Below are 20,080 nucleotides of genomic sequence, written 5' to 3'. Positions count from 1 at the left end.
GGCAGTCACTAGTCATCACTTTGGAGTATTGAGGACGGCGGTGAACCGGAGGAGAGAGCCGGATGGGATAGGAGCCGTGAAACCCACATCAGTCACCGCGGATTGAGCAAGACCCCCTCCCTCTCTACCTCCTCTACCTCCTCCCTCTCCACCCCCCCCCCCCCCTCTCTCTCTCTCTCTGTCTCTCCCTAGTCTGCAGCCTCCAAGAACAGCCGCCGCATCATTTTTTCAGAGCAGCAGCCCCCTCCCTGCCCCTCCTCCCTCCATCCTCTCTCTTCTCTCCATCTCCCTCTCTGCTGCTTGCACCACTGTGGGAATGCAGCGAAGGTAAACGAATCCAGAGGCTCCCTCTTTTTTCTTCTTTCTTCTTTCTTGTTCTTCTTCTTCTTCCTCCCATCACACGGCGGATCTGTCACCCCGGTGACGGACTGCAGGCAGACGGCTCCGGAGACGCACGCGGCTGTCTGTCACTCCGAGAAATCAAGAGTCTGGGGGTGGTCGGACCTGGATCAGTTGGATTTTAGCCCCGCTTCTCCGGACACCAACGCCACCCTGTCTCACTGGCACATCAGACCAGAAGTCCCCCCTCCTCCCTCTGCTGCCCCCCCTCTTCCAACCGCACGCGCCTCTCTGCCCTGCCTCGTTTCGGCGGCTTCCACCGGCTTTTCTGTCGCCACTGGATTACCGACAGCTGGAGCCGAGCGGGCATGGAGAACTAAGGGGCTGAGGAGGCAAAACTTGAAGTAGCCGACAAAGACACCTGCAAGAGGGGGGCAGGAAGCCCTCTGGCGCGTGTAGAAAAGGTCAGAGGAACTCAACTGAAGCCTGGGAGAATAAAGGAATTAAGGGCCAACCAGTGGTTTGATGTTTTAAGGACCTTATGCGGCCGATAATCAAGAAATTGAGAGTGGTGAAGGGTGCTGCCTTAGCCTGGGTTGTTGATGTACGCACGCTCACACGCACATGGATTTACAGCTCCAGTCTGAAGCTCACCACGCATCGGATCGATATCCTTCTCCGTTCTTTTCTTCCCCCCCTTTTTTTTTTTTTTTGCGTCGGCTATTTTTTTAACAAGGGACTGAAGCATCCTGGGATTTATCATCGCTTCGTTAGTGCTGAACTACAGTGAGGCGCCCCCTCGCTCCGCTCTCTCACCTGTCCGTAACCTGCGTGCTCGTGTGCTCCTGTGGAAGTGTGTATATTCTTGTGCATATTTGTGTGTGTGCATGACTGTGTGTGTGTGTGTGTGTGTGTGTGTGTGCATGGGTATGCTTGGTTTGTTGTCCGCCAGAGGGAGTGTAGGTTATATGGCTTGTGTATGCATCTGAGTGCTGTGCCAGCTTTTAATTAGTAATACGTGACTGTGAGTGATTGTGTCTGCTTGTACTTGTGGGTGCTTGTGCGTAAGTACATGTTTTACATTTGTGCATGTAGGTATATAGGCTAGGCATTGTGCAGGTACTTACTTAAGATGCCCAGCGTTTCTTTTGCACCACATCCCCTTCCTCGTACATGCCCTTGTGTCATCTGGCCACCTGTTTGACCTCCCCAACACCTTAAGAGACCAAAAAGCTCCGGCAGGATGAGTGAGCGCTCCGGTGCGAGCACTCTAGCAGCGATGACGCTGGAAGAGCCGGGGGCTGAACAGGCATCTCCCCGAGCCCCGGGCCCTCTGCGCTGTGGCCCTTGTGCTGTGTGGCCTCGCCAGCAGACCTGGCTGTGTGCCGTGCCCCTGGTAATGGGCTTTGTGGGACTGGGACTCAGTCTCATGCTGCTGAAATGGATTGTGGTGGGATCTGTCCAAGACTATGTGCCCACCGATCTGGTGGATCCTAAAGGTAGCATCGGACAGGACCCTATATTTCTCTCCAAACCCAGTGCCATGCCCAAGGGGCCCGACATCTCCACCTCCACCACCACGTCAGCTGCCTCTACCACAGCCATGGTGTCCACCACCACGCCGCTAGCTGCGGACGGAACCGCCCCGGCACCAAGAACTCGATCAGGGCCGCCGGCAAACCACTCGGCCAACGGCAGCACTGCCAACGGAGACGGCAACCGTGCCCCGCACCTTCACAATCGTGTTAGCGGTCGCACCAGCGGTACCGTGGTTACCACCTCCACCACCCGCGCCGCCCGACTCACCCCGCCACCCAACGGTAAAGAGGTCACGCCTCGCAGCACTGTCAGAAAAGGAAATGGACCTAACGGAGCCGGAAACTCAAAGCCAGGACAGACTTCTGCTGTCGTCACTACCACGACGTCCACTTCAACTACTGCTACTGTAAAGACAAGCGCCAAGCTGCAGCCGACCACCTCCCAGCCAGCGGCTCCGGTCAAACCCACGTCACGCTGGAACCACGGGCGTCCAGGCAAAGGCCCAGCGACACGCCCACATCACCGCTTCAGAACACGTAAGTTTACTTTCCTGGTTGGAGTTGAAGATGTGAGGTTGTATGAGTGTGTGCAGTTGTGTGAGGTTATCCGTGGAACTTGAGGTGAGTGCATCACAAGAGCTCTTTTCTGGGCCTTCATGTCAGTAATAATAGTATGTCACTATAGCTACCAGCTATCATGTATAACTGCCTCCTTGCTTGGGTTAAAAAAAATGCTTTGATATGACTCATGGTCTGAGAATATAAATTATTTCTCTTTATATCTACATGGAAAGTGGATACTCCGGCAGCTTAACATTAATCGTATTCATTAGCACAGAGAGATATCAAGGGATATTCTCAGTATTTTCACCCCTCTCGTCTTTATCTTTTACTCGTGCATTAATCCGATATGAATCTTACCTCCAGAGGAGTTTTTTTTGTGCACTAGTCTAAGTACCATTAAAGGCAGCTGCTCCATCTAGTAGAAATGAGTTTGTTTTGTCAGTTGGAGCTGGGATGTTAAAGCTTTGTGATGTGTGCTTTGACCAAGAATGACATGTTTGTGTTATGAAAACAAATAACAGACGCTGGTAAGGTGTCGGAAGTAGGAGAAAGGTTAGCTCTCACCTCCTGTCTAGAGGAATCAGATATAGCAAGGCCACACATCCCATTTAGATGAGAGGATACTTGGAGCAGAGTGTCGCAGGTACAGCTTTTACACTGCGGGGAGGTACAGAGGGGGAGAGAGAAAACGAGGAGGCTCAGAGGGGGAAAATAGATATAGGGATGAGCATGGGGTTGGATAGGACAAGTGGAAATAGACGAGGTGGGAAATGGGGGGAAAAAAAGGAGGGAAGCGCTTTGAAAAACAACATCGAGCTGAAGAGGACGGCGAGGGGAGGGAGAGAATGCAGGAAGCATAACAAAGCAGGAGAATGAAGAGTGGGAGCTGTGAGGAGAGAGATGGCAGATGGAGTGGGCTAAGTGAGGGAAAGGCTTGAGGGAGATAGAGGGTATCAAGCAGGGGAGCTGTGAATTTTGCAAATTTTGCATTGTGAAAAGAAGGAAGGCTTCCTGATTATTCATTCCACAGGAGACATGTTTTTAACATCACAAGGTATTTTTTTTGCCGATGTGGGCGGGGCAGGATATGCAAGTGTAATCATGAGCAATGACTGGATATGACAAGGTGGATTTTTTCTTTTCTTCCTCAAACCCGGGATGCTCTGTTGTGTTGGAAACATTATATTTCATTTGCGGCTTTGGCTTATGGCTCAGTCATCTCAGTTACGTTTCATATTCACCTTAGGTTTGTAACAAGGCAAAAGCCCCACTGACAAACAAGTGCTGTGATCAACATATCACAGCTAAAATATGGGCTAAACGGATTTGCCATGGGAGCGAATTATGAAACGGTTTCAGTTAGTTTCCTGTTTGTTTTTTTCATCAAAGTGCTCCAGTCCAGTGGCAAAACATTAAAATGAAAACTGACACCGTTTCCTCATATTTCTGGTGTGTATCATATGTTTGGACAATGGTTCCGGTTGCCTACATCCTCTCATTTATCTGCTGGTTGCGTCAATGGCATCGATTCCACGAGCAAACAGTGTCAAGTGACATAATTTTCTTCTTCTTTACCTCAGGGCAGAAATATTTTCAGCAGGTTGCTGGACATTAGATATTGAACCGTCTGTACTCTGTTGGCAGCTTCATATTTGTGGAGAAAATAACTTTCTAGTTCCCTCAGCTGAAGGAGAACATGGGTTACATGCGTAGCCTGAATTCAGCCAGCACTGACAATGGTGGTGACGGATTATACATAGACATGGCCATGGATAGTCTTCAGACTCCTCCTGCAGCATAATCCACTGCTCCAGAGTCAGTGACGTCACTGGACAAAGAGCTGCTAAACAGCTGAAAGCGGCCAAACGGGGCTGCCCCCTTGTGTGACCATCAGGAGGCATCTGTTTGTACTGTATGCTATGAAAGGCCACTGGCCTAAAAAGCTACCGCATACTTAGCAAAGCTGCCCCTCAGTTAATAAAAGCTTTCAGATGGACAAATGCTGCTCATGGGCAGCTGATGTTTTTGATACGTAGGTCTCCAGCCTCTATGTTGACACCATGCAGACTGGCCTGACATTTTGGCCCACTTGTTGAATCCTTATCCCTGTGTCTAATAAATATCTCTCAGGTATTTCACAGGCACGACAACACATCTCTGCCACGCTCGCTGGCTTTTAAATGAATGGGCACATTTTTGCAGTAAACTGTGTGTTGCCAAGTTTAAATGAAACCTTTGCAAAAAAAAAATCCTCAAACCCAGTGAACCAAGAATATAGGAACACTAATGAAAGCTGTAACCCCCTCGTCCCTTTTCCTGTTTGTCACAACATCACCATAGCAGCTGGAACTATGAATGCCCTGCGGTAAGCAGTGGCAGTAATTGATGACGTCAGTGTTACCGTCCTGCAAAAACAGATATCTGTTCAAAACAATTCTGTGATTCTCTACCTGGCTGTAACTCCTTATGAAAAGACCACTGACGCCTTCAAAGCAATGAGTAATATTGTAAACAGCATGAATACTACAGTTCTTTCATTCAAATCCTCACTGATTGAGAGAGGAAATAATTTATTTATTGATCAATGTGATTGGCTGTGACTTGTAGATCTGCAGTATCTAATGCAAAAGAAGAAAACAGGGATCTGAGTTTTCATAAATATATTCATTCCACATGGAAAAGTCAAATAGGTTACATAGTTGGATATTGAATTTGGTATTTTCCACAGATCTGTATCTGTGAAGACTGCTGCTTACTAGTTAGGGCTGCAACATGGCTTGTGATTTATGAATCTTTTATCTAAAGTGGGAAAAGGAGAGAGTGGGATTCACAAACAGCCCTGTTGTTGTTATCACTCCTGTATCAGTAACAATCAAATACCAGCACAGAGGCAGTTTTATTACAAAACGGAGATTTAAATAGTTTCATCCAATTTGCCTGGTGTCTATTCATTGATCCTCTGGAGCTGACCGTTTGACCCATGGTTTGTGAGAGAGTGATCCATATTTTGTTTCTGCCTCCTATCTCTTTGATAGTTTTATGATCTGAAGAGTCCATTTTTTTTGGGTGCATCGCTCTGGACGTTCTTTCTTTGAACCTTTCTCATGGCCTGTGACTGATGCCAGGTCAGGTGTGTCCACTACACTCAAAAGCAGTTTAACAGCCATTGTTTACTACAATATATAAACGATGTTGACAACCATTATGACATATGACAGGTCAGAAGCTGTAAGATCTTTAAGGAAGAAAATCTCCCTGTTTACAGAGAATATCATGTCTGTACTTGATAAATATCAATAACAATGTTTTTGCTGTTTTGTTGAAGCAGCTCTTTGTAGTTCTATACTTTGATCTGTTGTCTTGACCTAGCTTCTATGCATGAATGCATTTTATTCATTGTTGACTGTGTTTATTGTTTCAATAGAATAGACATTTATGACAAAAACTACTGTTATTTTTCCAGATAAACTATACTCTTTACTCTGTGGATTTAACAGCCAACACAGAAGAGGCATGGGTCTCAACATCTGTGTTCCTGTCTATTTTAAAATTGTGAATTGTCATTCTTGTGCAACGCCAGATCTCTAAATCCTTTTCTTTATGAAACAGATCATGAACCTATCACACAATTTTCAATTCAAACAACACCAAACTCTCTATGGCTACAACTGAATACTTATCACTGGGCTTTGCTGCTGGCCCTGAGATCACAGAGTCCTTCCGCCGTTATTGCTTATTCTGTCAAATCAAGGCTACGCTGTGTGTTAAATGGCCTCACGTTGCTGTGTAATTCTGCCCTGTGCCTAGTTTTGACACTGTTGCTATGGGTTAGAATATTAAAGCCTTCTCTTTACTGGATATTACTTTCTCACCGCTCCTGTGCTGCTAATATTTGTATACATAACCCCTGTGCACAGCATTTATATTGTATGCACAACACTAACACGGTATTCTTAAGGGCAACACTCAGCCTTTTATGAAGCTAACCTCGGAGTTTCGGGAGTGCAGCCTCTTCCAAAGCTCGGTTGTATCGAGCTTACTGTAATACAACGTGGGGTTGAGCAATGCAGCGTATTTGAAGTGTAATGATACACAGAAAACGTCTCGGCTGATGATGAAACGCTCTGCAAAACATGGCTTCAGGTGCGGTCTTGAGTTTCACATAATCTGGACTGCGTATAGGAGGCAGTAACACCGTTTTTTCCCCCTCCCTCTCTACTCATTGCTATTGCTTCTGCTTCTTGGTGAGGAGCTAAATGAATCTCTGTGTCCTGGAAGAAAGACAAGCTCTGTCCTTTGGGGATAATGACATATTTTACCTAGTCCTTTTGTCTTCTTTTTTTTCCCCCTCCCTCCCTTTCCCCATGGTTATTGTGTCGGCTCTCGGTGTCATTGTATTCCTCCATCTATTTTTGCTTTGCTTTTGTGCTGTTGGTCCTCTTTTACACGATAGCCTTCTCAGCTCACATTCATGAGCATATGGGCAGACGCAGGAGAAACTGGCACACTCATGAGCACAAAGACAAGCATGTAACGTATGTGGGCCCCTACTCATGAATCTATCATCTGTTTTTCTGTATTTGAGGCTATTATGTATCCGACTCTACTCTCCACATACAAGCCCCATTGGCTCAGAAGTAGGGAAATAACAGACGAATGGAGCGGTGCACAATGAATGCCTGTTGGGAAACCATGGGACTCTGTGTTGGCTCCGGGCCCATCGCACTCTCTCCTCAGCTGTAAGAAATCTTCCTTAGTAAAGCGTGGTTGTAATTCTCTGCACATCTCACTAGCCTGATTCCAGACTTGTGAATCGCTGGCCACATTTAAATTCAAAGGTCTGGTGCTGCTTGTCAACTGATTCAGTGGCAGTTTCCTCGGTCCTGTGGTGTAGGTAGTAGTGGTATGAGGGGTACAACCCAGTCAGGCGGCGCCTTTTTTTTTTTTTTACGGGTGGCACTCACTTTGGGAATGTCACCTAAACAGAATACAAGGAAAGTGACACAGCGATCAAGGCTGCTGTAAATCAACTGACTGAAACAACAGCTATTAAATCAGAACAGCTGTGCTCTAACAGCATTAGAAGGAAGAAAAAAAAAGATGAGAAAGTGTTGTTGCAGTTCTCCCAATGGGTTTAATTTATCAGCTGGCTCCTTTGGCACTTGAAGAAATGAAACTGGAGGATGCAGTGCTTATAGTCAGGCCAGCACACTGGAACTGTCTGTTCAGAGGGTTTTCTTCACGGTCTACAGGCGGCTGAATTCTTAAGTTTGCCATCACTTCTTCTTCTATATAATAATTCAGCATAAACAGCTTTGATTAGCATGATGAATGGCAAGCTGACTTTTTCTGTAGCCACTGTGAATGCCGAGTCTGTGTTGCCTGAAAATGATGTTGGCAGATGGATAAATAGTCAGCGAGATTGGTTAGTGCAAAAAATAAACTCCCTCCTAAACCGAAAACAGCTTAACAATGTCAAACTGAATACTGGGCTGGTAACGAAATGGCATTTGAGTCTGAATAAAACGCTGCCATCATACAGTTATGAATTCAAAAGCCCAGTAAGATATTGTGGCACAGCTGATTTTGCTTGCAGACAGGAAAACACAAGAGAGTGACACAGACAATGTCTCTGATGTCACAGGAAAAAAAGAACAGAAATGGATGTTTTTCCTGACACGCAAGCCCCTGTATTTTTTTTTTTTTCCTTTTTCCTGACTATACATGAAGCCTGCACAACATACTACTGTAGGACCAGTGGAGCGTGTAAGGGGGATTAAAAACAAAGATATAAATCCAGTTTGCCTTTCTGTCTCTCTCCAGGGAGGTCAGGCTCAGATTTGCCAGGCTGCCTCTGAGGCCCCTCGTCTCTCCTGAGACATGCTCTGCTCTGCTCTGCTCTGCTCTGCTCTTCGTGTTGGTGGAGGCCGAGCCGAGCCGAGCCGAGCAGGGGCCACTCCTGCACAGCGTGACTGTGCAGCTGCACCAATTTACAGATATCTGCCTACTCGGGAAGTGAAAGTGAGCTCATATGCTTCAGCTGCCATCATTTTATGCTTAAAGTTATTAAGGAATATTCAAGCCCAAACTGTTTTTTTTTTGGTCTTGGTTTTGGTCTCAGCATGTGATTGGCAGATCTACAGTAGTCGCACAGCTGCATCAATGCTGTACATCTCAGAGGAGCAGTGTGATGTTGCAGTCAACGAACCAACCAACACTTTCATTGACTTTCTTGTGCTTCTTGTTGATGCTGGTCACAATGTTTATTCGCGTTTTGCTCCTGGGAAACACCTAATATGAAATGTTCTGTCCATAGTGGCCACTGCACATCAATTTCTCATTTAAGTGGTTTAAAGAAGCTTAATTATTTAAAGTAAATGGGGAGTTATTTCCGTATTCATTAAGGGCTTGCATGAATGCGAAGATACCAGAAATAGAAATTATTCATATTAGCATTACTGGGGGACGCATTAGCAAAAACCATGCCTTCAGACATACAGTGCATGGACTTTTCCTGACAGTGTGCCAACTGGCTTCCTTTAGTGTTTACATTGTGCAAATGTGCAAATGTACATAGACAAGCTAAAATCAATTAAAAAAGCTTTTTACTTTTCCAATTAACCCGACAGATTTCCTTTAAAAACATCATGATGTATCCTTATTGAAGTGGCATAGCTGAGATTTATCCGTAAAGTAAAAGCAAGAGATGAGCACATTCTTTGCACTCTCCAATTAATGAAACTGTGCAGTATTCTGCAGTGATGACCCTGAACATCTAGCTAGCAGAGACACTTGACACTGATGGGCACCAATTACAAAGCAGAATACATCAGTGTATTCAGTGGGGGTAAGCCTGCAGACAAATTATCCTAGAGTGACAGCCCAGTGAACGCTTGAAATTTTGCGGGAATTGATCCCATGCCCTTTCCATTGCTAGTGCTGTGCTCTACCCACTGAACCTCACAGAATCAATAGGAAAGGGAGGGAGAAAGCCTTGAGTAGGGAGGCCTGTGTGTGTATGTGTGTGTGACAGAGAAAGAGAGAGCGATAGAAGGACAGAAACCGGTGTGTTGGATAGAAAAGAAAAAAAGAATTTATAAGGGCAAAGACTGTCAAAAACCAGGAGAGCATGTGCCTGAAGTAAGGATCAGGCTGCAAGGTAAAAGCATATAGACGTCGTCCGTTCTGCTCGGGTCTATTATTAGCTCTCATTTTTATGCAGATTGCCTGTAAGGTATTATCCATATTTGAATTTTTTAAATATTTCACTTCAATCCTGTCACCCCAATGTTTGCAGGATGTATCCTGTACAGAACTAAATCAGCAGGTTATGCAAATCAGTAGAGGTTATCGGGGTAGTGTATTATACATTTTGTTGTACCAGAGAATGTCTGCGTGTATGTGTGTGTGTGTGCGTGCCTGCAGAATATTGTGCTATGCTTTGGGCATAAAGATAATGGCTAAATCCTGTATTACACAAACATTCCTGATTGTGTAAGGATGAATTGATTAGACTCTCAACAGGGAATTAATCAGCAACTATTTCAATAATCATTAAATTATTTCTTGAGCAGAAATGGCAACATTCTGACTGCACAGTCTTTAATGTCGGGAATTATTATTTTTGTTTTTTGCATATTTGATAGTCAATTTAGGTTTTCGCTGCAGGCTACAAGCAATCTGAGGACATCACCTTTGCCTCTGACATTTTTTATATCAAACGATGAATTGATTAATTGTGAAAATAAAGGTCAAAGTAATCAAGAGTAAATATAATGTTAGTTGCAGCAGTCGTTGTAGCTTTCCTCTGTTTATCCAATAGGTCTTCTTACATTGCATAACATGGTTGGGAGCATGGGAGAGCAACAAATTCTGCAGACAGGTACACATAAGCAGTGTGCGAATGGTTTGGACACACAAAGGTGAAACGGCTACAGAAATATGTCATGTCGGCCTCGCGGTCCAGTGCAGAGTCTACCGTGAAACATCCCAGACCGGAGCCAGCCTCTGTCACAGAAGGGACATTTGATCCACGACTTGAGCCTGTCGGGCTACACTTCCTCTCAGGGTGTGTACACATCCCACCTCCTCTCACTGGAATTAGCCTGACCCCAACCGCAGCCATGGCCTTCACTCTCCCCCTCCACATAACCTTTTAGGGTGGGGTGTTAAAAGGCCTGAGACCACATGCGTCCCGTGGGAATTTTGGGTCATGATGAAACAAAACTTCCCAGCTTCTCTCTGGCCCTGTGTTTCTTATCACTAAGTAATGTTCCCCCATCCTGCATGCATTTACAAGCCCAGTAGCAAAACTAACAGGCTATCACTGCTGTAACGGATATCTTCTCAAGTTCACCTGATGCTGCTGCTCTCAGGCCGCAGTCAGGGGACTGCTAGGTTTGGCCAGAGGTGGAAAGGGTTGTCTAGTGTAAGCACTGACCGTGGCCATCTTAGGGATTCTTAATGTCACGGTGTGATTTATGTAGACAAAATGTCCACCGGGAGGTGGTGGAAAGACGGAGAGGTAGGGCGGGGTGGTTGCAGGCTGAAATATTAATGTATGGGAAGACAAACATGTGGAATGTGTGTTGCCGGATGTGTGAATAATTGATGAAGCTTCCCTTTATAAAGTGCTTGAGATGTCCCATACTTGATGGTCTAATGGCAGAAACATGGTATAGGATTTTACAGCATTCAGGTCTTCACGGGCCAAGGCAGCGACCTAAGTGACCTCTCATATTATTAAAATCCCCTGAATACAAAATCAGTAAAGTCTTGATTCAAATTCAAATTCGTTTTTTTCTTCTCTAATCTCTTTTCATAAATGTGGCAAAAAAAGCCCCCCCCTTGCTGAGTTAATGGTTACTAATGTTTCCACAGAGAAATAAAGGTGTTCTTCGCCTAAGGAAAGAAATAATCCTAATTGAAAGTAAACAGTGGGATCATTATTGTCTCTGAACATGACTCCCCCACTTTATATCTTTTCAAATTGGAAGAAATGGAGAGTAGAGAACAATTTTAAAGACTGGGTTTAGTGGTGGTGGTGATGTGTGCGTGCTGGGGGAGTACTCACCAACTCACTCATTTTAATCACATGCTGTCATGCCTACTTACCCACAAGTCTGCCACAGTGCCTTTTTTTTTTTTGCTTCTTAGGAATTAGGTATTCAGTAATTAGCCTGGTTCTAATCCACAAAAACCCCGGCATCCATTCATTCACTCGTTCACTCACTCATTCACTCATTCATGTTGCTGAGAACACAGTGGCTTGCTGATAGCTCAAGGGGCACTGAGATATGGCGGTGCATGTGACTGTAGCAGTGCAGAGGATTACAGTCCATCATATCTGATCTGAGACTGTTAGATCCCAATATTGAATTACGGACCCTGCGGGGTCTCTGGTTCTGTTATCAATTTGCAAACGAGTAACGCGGAAAAGGAAGAGGATGGTGGGGTAGTGGGGGGTGGGAGGTGGAGGTGGGTGTGAGGGTGTGTGGCTTTGAGGCAGGTTTTGGTGGGATGCAATGAATCTAATAACAGACAATTTTTTATTTACTTTTTTAGTGTCCAGGGGACTGCAAGTGGCAACACTGCTGCAGCACCGTGTGTGATGTAGGTATTATGGAGCTTGCATTCCTCCCTGTTCAGTTGGATATATGGTCCCATTTTTCAGGGATTACAGCTGTCATGGCTACATAAAGCCTTCATTAACCATTAAAAACATATTTATGGCCCGCATACCCTTTAAAGCAACATTTTAAAAGCTGCATGAAGGGTTATAAAAGACATATATATGATGTTTTTGAGTTTTATTAATGTTCAAATATGATTCCCTTTTAATAGATACTCAAGTGACAATTCATATAGAAATAATATTATATGGTCTGCCGCATTTTGAATTTAAAACTTGCACTTATCTTGTAGGCATGAGAATAAAAGCTCCAGTTGTTAAAGTGCAGTTCAGACGGTGTTGCATCAATTCCTCCAAACTCGTCTGCGTCCAAGCGAGTGTGGCAGCACGGAGGGACATTTAAGTCACGACTTCAATCGGAGATTTGCGCGGCATGTGGAACACGAGTTCTCACTAGCCCTGCTTCGCACGTAGCATCTGGGTACATGACGAGCCTGCAGGAAAGTGTGGATTGCGGAGGTTGCAGCATTTGGATTGATTCACTGCAATGTGTGGCCTGCTGCCACCCCCAGTGACGGGAAATGTGCCATGGTGCCCCGGTTGAGATGGAGAGGCTTGTTGTGGTGTGTGGAGGTGGAGGTGGAGATGGAGGTCACCTCTGTCTCCCTCTCTTCTCCCTCCCACTATCATTCATGACTCTATACTTAGTTTCTCCTTTTTTATTCTCATCCTCCTGTCCTCTATTTTAAGGCACCCGCTTGCCTCTGTCTCTTCCTCTCTCTCTCTGTCGGCTTTTTTCATTCACCTCACATCACTGACAATATGAACGTCAACCAATGAGAGCTCTTATCTATAAGTGTACCGGAAGAGATAAGAGTATCATTCATCATTCCATATTAGCTTCTGTCGCCACTTCCTGCAAAGAATTCCCAGGGAAATTATGACAAGGAGCCGACAGTATTTCATTATTATTATCAGCACTGCAGATTTTACATAGACCCCTGAAATTCTTCAGCCCTTCACATGTTACTGAGCCTTAAAGCTGCACAGGTGTAACGTGCTTAGTCACCGCTTTCCATGACAGCTCGGTGCCTTACATAATCATCCCCATTCATGTTTTTTTGCACCTTACTCTAGATGTCAAATGGAATTACAAATAGATTGTCGCATCTGTTATTTTGTCAAGCATTACATAACGGTAATATGTAACGCCTCAGATCGACAGGTGAAGGGATGGCAAAATAATCAATAAACAATGATATTATACCTCCTTTTACTAAAACAAAGACTTTCGTACTCACTCCTTTTAAAAAACAGTCACTTCTTTACTCGTCTTCCTCCTAGGTTTTTAAGCGTGACTGAACAGTGTCTCAGATAATGTCCCTGAAATTAAAAACACGTCCCTTGAGAACGGGACCGTCCCAGCCTCGTTCCGTGCAGTGCGTGGTAAGCCTCCTAAGAAAACCTAACCTAGACAGCCAGATCCAAAGTTACTTTCCATTTTTTCAAATTCTCCTTTCATGACTGTGATACTAGCAAACGTTGCATATAAAAGGATTAATAACTTTGTGATTAAAATATTATCTGAGACTTTGCTGCCAAGTCTTGTCTAAGCTGTGGTTCTGTTGGAAGTCTGCTAGTCATGGCTGCGTTTCATTGAGGTCATTTTGCGTAAAAGAAAATGCCTTAGTAACGCAGCTCCACTATATTCAACATTCTGCCGCAAGACTCCTGATCAAAATTAATAAGAGAGAGCCTATCAAAGCAGCTGAAGTGCAGCGATAACACTGGCTTCATGTATCAAGTATCATGAGGCCCGAACTTTAAAGTACTCTAGATTGTACATAAAGCTTTAAGTAGTTGAGGTTGAGCTTGCATGGCAGCCTCAGAGTTGTTCTACATTTGTCCACTATCAGTCAGATCCCTCCTCTGTGGATTTGTTAGATCTTGAGAAGCAGGGAAAGAAAATTGGAGATGCAGAACTCTGCTCCCAAACTGTGGAATGATATCCCGGAGGATGTTAGAGAGGCAGCTTCAGCGAGGCGGCTGGAAAGATGTCCGTTTTTTGTCCACTTTCATCAAGTCTTTTAACTCGCAACACACTCATGTTGCGGTACATCTTCTCAGTATCATGTTATGATAACTGAAACTAGAATCGGCCACTTGCTTTATAAACACGTTTAAACGCTACAGACCCATACAGTAGCTGTGTCCGAGGAATATGGGAATATAAATTCAACCCACAGCTGTCAAATATTGAGCAACACATTGTTTGGGTTGTTGAGGTATTTACATGCTGGATTATTCCCAGACAGACCAGGTGGAGTTCCAGCAGACGCCATTATTCCCAGTGTTTGGAGCCACAGGTGGAGCCATCAGGACATTGATGAGCAGTAGGAGAGGGAAGCCCGAGTGGAGAGGGAGATGAAGGCTGGGATTGACTAAGGTCCTCTCATGTTATTTTCCTAGGGGTGTGCACAGCTTGTCTCATGCGGTAATCCATGCATGGTAAAACCTTATCCATGGGGATAATGTCAACTCACTCCCGAAGATAACAAGACAAAAGCCCTTGCCTAGCGCTCACTCCAGAGTGTGTTTCATATTCCCCTAATCTGCCATCTTACATGGCTCTGTTCTATGGATTTGTTGCCCGAGCTTGCCGATTAACACAAACACACGCACACACACACACACACACACACACACACACACACACACACACACACACACACACACACACACACATACATACACACATACTTTGGACTGTGTAGCTTTGCCGGGTGCTTTTATCACAAAAGATGGTGGACAGAAATGACATTTGTTTCATTTCACTACATTAAGCTCCCTTTTCCGTCGGCTGGCCGAAGCACAAAGGCTGAATGGGAACAGTGCATCGTCAGCTGTTATGGCACTGTTCATCATTAATAAGAGGCAATCAATGGGGAGTAAACACATAGATCATCCTTCATGGTTGTCATTATTAAATATTATTTTAGCCTTGGATTTGACAGTAGCAGATGTTTTTATTATGCGTGGCCCTGGTGGATTACCCATGGCAAGTTGATTGAGCAGGCTTAAGTGCAGAGTTACTGTACGTGGCCCTCTGCACTTCTAAGTTTAATGGAGGAGGAAGTTGTCAATTATCTTTGGACGAGTGTGACTTTTTTTTGGCATGTGCGTGTCTTTGAGAGTGTGTGTGTGTGTGAGGCACCGTAGTTCTTCAGCAGCTCGGCACGAGGATCAAAAGATTATAAAAGGACATTTGGCAGTGTAGTTCATGCTGAAAGTGGCCTAAGAGATCCAAGGTTTAAGAACACTGAATCTTCAGCAGACTGAAAGAGCATCCATCACATTCACACCCAACCCGTCAGACAACTCAGTGAATTATATATTGAAAGTCCCCCCCCCCAACATCCAGGCAGAGACATCTTTCTCTCTGTCTCTCCCTTCCATCTGATGTGCTGCATTGAATCATTGATAGGACATCCACAACAACAGCGCTCCTCCCTATAAAACACCTGTCACAGACAGCCTGAAAGGAATGTAACTGGAGCGAGATGTGGAATCTGTTTTGATCCTTTTAAAAGAGTGAGTATGCAGCAAAATGATGCATACTCGGCCTTGTATACAAATAATAGGGAGATAGCACTGTTTACTTGTGTACCTGATATGACTTCTTAAAAGTCACACAAGTGTTTTTGTCCACAGTGAACTAAAAAAAAAAAAAAATCAGCATTACAATTTCTCATCATCATCATATTTTCATGAATCTCTCTCTGCAGTGGACACTCCAGGAGTCCTCGTCTGTCCTGTGTCTATACTTACTGAGGAAATGGAAACACCAAACCCTGACATGTATTTTTCCATGACGGATGGAATGAAGGGCTCGGTGCAAGTGAGACACTGCCGTCGTAGACACTAATATGCTCTCCTCTCTCAGTCATCAAGTATACTCTTTGATCTCAGCCGGAGTCAGGGATGCTTCAGGGATATGATGGAATATTTTATTGCAGTTGTGGGAAAGCAGTGATGGGGTTGCCTCAGTCCGACGGTTTCACCCTCTCCCCCTCATAGTAAGTTAAGCTTTAAAGCCTCAGCTGAGTACCCAAGTGACTATTTTGCATGTTGTTACTCCTAAACCGTCTGTTTTACAAAAGGACTGTGTTCCCTCTGAAATTTCAACGTGTGGGTGTGTGAGTGTGTCTGTGTGTGTTAAATAAGGGGTGGCATAGGGCTGGCAGAGGCTGGGAGGGTTACTAAAGAAGAGGCTTGACAGTTCAGCCAGAAAGAGTGTGTGGCATTACAGAGAATAATGAAGATTAAGCTGAGATGGGCTAGTGGGGAAAATGGGAGGGTCAGTTGTGTGAGATCAATGTATGGAGGGAAGTTAAGATGGATGAAGGTGGGGACAGACACATTTCCTATTTCTCAGAAGTGGAAACCGTCTTGATTAAAACAGGCCGCATTCCTCTGAGTGGCCACATCAAGGTCTGATCAGATAAGGAAATAAAGCACAAGGCATAATTCATGGTTTTCTTCTTGGCAGAGGGTTTAGGAGAGTTTAAAGTTTCTGGATTTTGGACCATGAACAGCAGCACCTCTCTACACAATCATCATGTGCCTCTTTAAACCTAGGGCCAGATTCTTTTTTTTTTTTTTTAAGTATAGAAAACAGTGACCACGAACTATGAATTATCAGTCATCAAAGTGCACTCTAAGGGCATTTTATTGTCATTCCACTTGTGCACTTCTAAAGCAAATCATGGCGTATTATAGTTTGTAATAATAAGCAGGCCTGTGCTTTTGTCCTGGGTCGCATCCAGGGCAAGGCCAGCGAACACTGGGCGTAAGTCAGAAAATAGACCTGCACTTGTTCTTTGGTAATCCACAACAGCTGGCGTGTGTGTGTGTGTGTCTGTGTGTGTACATGATGGATATCATGCGTGTCCACAAGTGCACGTGTGTATGTGCAGAGATAGCGGGGCCAGATGGGTCCAGCTGTGGGTCTGGTGGCCTAGATAAAGCCTAGATGGGTGCCACCACCTTCATGAGGTGCCAGCAGAACATTTAGAGTAGGTGTTAAAAGCTCCAAGGCTTTGATGGGCCCAAACATCCAATAGAGAGAGAGAGAGACAGACAGAGAGACAGCTCATTAAGAGTTGCTTCTGCATGAAGTCTATAATGAAGAATGTTAAAAATTGACCATCTGACTGCAGCATCTGTGTCCATTTAATGTTCAAATGACCATTACAGCCTTGATGCATCAATCAGGAAACCAGATATAACCACTTCTCTGCTCAACTAGTGCGTCAAGTCATTTTTGTTATTGATTAACAGTTTCTCTGAATTATTCATTAATGATTTAATCTATAACTTTTCCAAAAAAAAAGGAAAAATGACCATCATATTTCCCCAGAAGTCAAGATGATCAATTATCAGTTATTTTGTCAATTAATTTTTGCTGGAGAGAAAATGCATCACATGAAAAGGACTGAAACCGAAACAGAGACTTGACAGGGTATTTATTTTTGCGCTGCTTATCAATTAATCAATGAATTGACAGCTATGGATAATGCAGATAATCATCAAACGTTTCCTTGATGAATGGCTACAGATTAATCAGGTGAGATTTTGTGTCGGTTCATTTTCCGCCCGACAACAAGTCGATTAATCAACCAATCATGTCGGCGCTCTTACATTTTAAAACGAGGAGGAGAAGGAGATGTAAAAGTGTTATTTTCAGATTTGCCCAGATGGTACGTGCAGCCCATAGCAACCATTTCAGAAAACCTCAGCACATGGCCCACTCCCACACAAACACTTAAATGGCCATTATGAAGGGAGAGGTGGAGAGCCGGTGCTGGCCGGGAGAGAAGGAGGAGGTGAGCTAGACGCTCTCTGTCCTTTTCCAGGGAACTCTAGGACAGCCAGAGCCTTCACCAGCACCCCAGGGAGAGGCAAGACAGATTAATGCAGAGGCTTTAATATTTCAGATGAAAACGTATTACTGCTCTCTTGCTCTTTCTTCTCTCCTTCTCTCCCTGGCTCAGAGAAGTGGGCCCTGAATTTTGCTCCTCGCTCTCTCCCTCTCTCTTATGTCTTCTCCTCTGCCTGGAAGCATGAATGCATTTTGCTGAGGGGTGTATTCCTCCATCCAGAGCTCCTCTGTCTACTCATTGTGACAGGAAGTGGTAGATCAGCAAGAGACACACCTAAATTCATAGTGGAGGGTGTGTTTTTGTGTGGGTGGGACTTCATCCATCTCTCCGTCTGTCGCTCTGAATGCCGCTACGCCCGCGCTGAAAGCTCTCGACCTTGCGACCAGCCCCTTCGCTGTCTATCTTTGGTAATATGCCATATCTATATGTCACCTTGGATGAGATATACTGTAGTTCTGTCCACTTATGTCTCTCCGCCACGTAAAACCTCTCTGAGCGACACCGCTGCCAGCACCGGCTCATCAGCCAGACAGCCACCGTCTTCAAGTGTCAAGACAAATCCATTGTGATCACATTTTTCATCTGATCCGGTGACATCTATCCTGGCTTAAGACTAAAGATTCAACCCATCGTATATTACAGCATGCATAGGTTTCCAACATGTCTGCTCCCAAGTAAATCCAGCCTAAGAAGATTAGAACAGACAAACCCACTCCACATGTGTGTGATCAGGCCAAATAAAGGAGTGCCGTCAACGTAGGCTTACAGGATGTGTCATAGGGCAGCTCCTAGGGGACTCTTGGACTTTGCACAGAGCTTTTAGAGAGTGATGGGAAAAATCTATAGCAACTTATTGCCTTATTTAATGACTGTAATGTTCATGGATACTCCAATCTTTTTCTAATGCAATAGTCCATTACAGTTCTGTCAGAACAGATGCAGGAAAGGGAGATTGATGCACGGATGTGTTAAAAGAGCCAATACAGAGGAGGCAGCATCTTATAACTAGTCTGGTTTTCCTTTTTTTAAAGGTCGATGGCAACATGTTTACTATTTAATATAATCTCAACAATAACAGGGTGTGGCAGCAATGGCACAGATAAGGTCAGGGGAACAGAGTAGATATGGTGAAGTGGCTGTAACTCTTCTCCTGAGTATTTCCTTATTAAATCAATTCATCTATTAAATGTGATCAAATGGTGCCAATGCCAATCACAAGTTACCAAAGTCCAAAGTGGTGTCTTAAAACCCAGTCATATTCAGATTACCATGGTACAAAAAACAGTGCAAATCCTCACATTGGAACTAGTGAATTTGTCAAATGTTCTTGAAACATGATCAATAATCAAATCAATGATCAAAGTAGTATTATTTTAATAGGTTTATGGAAAACTATTGTGGTTATAGGAAAAAAAAACTAAACAATACAAACAAATGATTATTTAAAGAAAAAATAAGACAAAACACAACACTTCCTGTACTGACAATGAATGTTATTTACAAAGTGAGGTGCGTAACTGCTTTGACATTCATTCATATGTTCATACATTCTTTTTTTCTTTCTTTCTTTCTTTCATTCAACCTTTATTTCATCACAGGAAAACATTGAAATAGAGACCTTGATTTCACTACAACAAAAGAAAAGTGTCAGAAACAACAATGTTTGCATTATACATAAATGTAAAGCACAAACACAATAGGGTAGAAATGAAAATGTGTCATGAAATAGAAACATAATAAAGCCTCCAAAACTTAAAGAATAAATAAAAACATTAACAACAATATTTCTGATCAAATATCAAGGGTGTACAGATCAGTTTGAGAGTATTCTGCAAGTCTCATGTTGCAGCTGCACAGAAAGAAAAACTAGATCTCCCAGATTCACTAAAACAGTCAGCACCTGCAGGATGTGACATTTATACAGACACTAATGGTGCAAATAATGCCTGAATGAGAAACTTGCTGAACAGTGTTTTCCTTTGTAATGGGTTGTTGCAGACATAAATTCTCTATCTCACTCGCTGCAGTTCCATCTGCGGCCACCGAGCCAAATAGCTGCAGAGCCC

General features: G+C 44.1%; 1 protein-coding gene across 3 annotated transcripts in view; it reads left to right on the top strand.

Annotated features, from left to right (window-relative positions):
* The first annotated feature begins 708 nt into the window (after nt 1-708).
* Nucleotides 709-20,080, top strand: part of nrg3b (neuregulin 3b) — a 187,585-nt gene continuing 168,213 nt past the window's right edge. For all 3 annotated transcript variants that reach the window (XM_085761445.1, XM_085761446.1, XM_085761444.1), the window contains exon 1: nt 709-2,414. In XM_085761445.1, the coding sequence (XP_085617571.1) occupies nt 1,583-2,414 (832 nt within the window). In that variant the 5' untranslated portion in view covers nt 709-1,582. The remainder of the gene's footprint in view (nt 2,415-20,080) is intronic.

This window comes from Trachurus japonicus, chromosome 19, assembly GCF_045865225.1.
Source record: "Trachurus japonicus isolate A0001 chromosome 19, Traja_1.0".
In the NCBI taxonomy this organism is placed as follows: Eukaryota; Metazoa; Chordata; class Actinopteri; order Carangiformes; family Carangidae; genus Trachurus; species Trachurus japonicus.
This window is presented reverse-complemented; position numbering and strand designations above follow the sequence as displayed.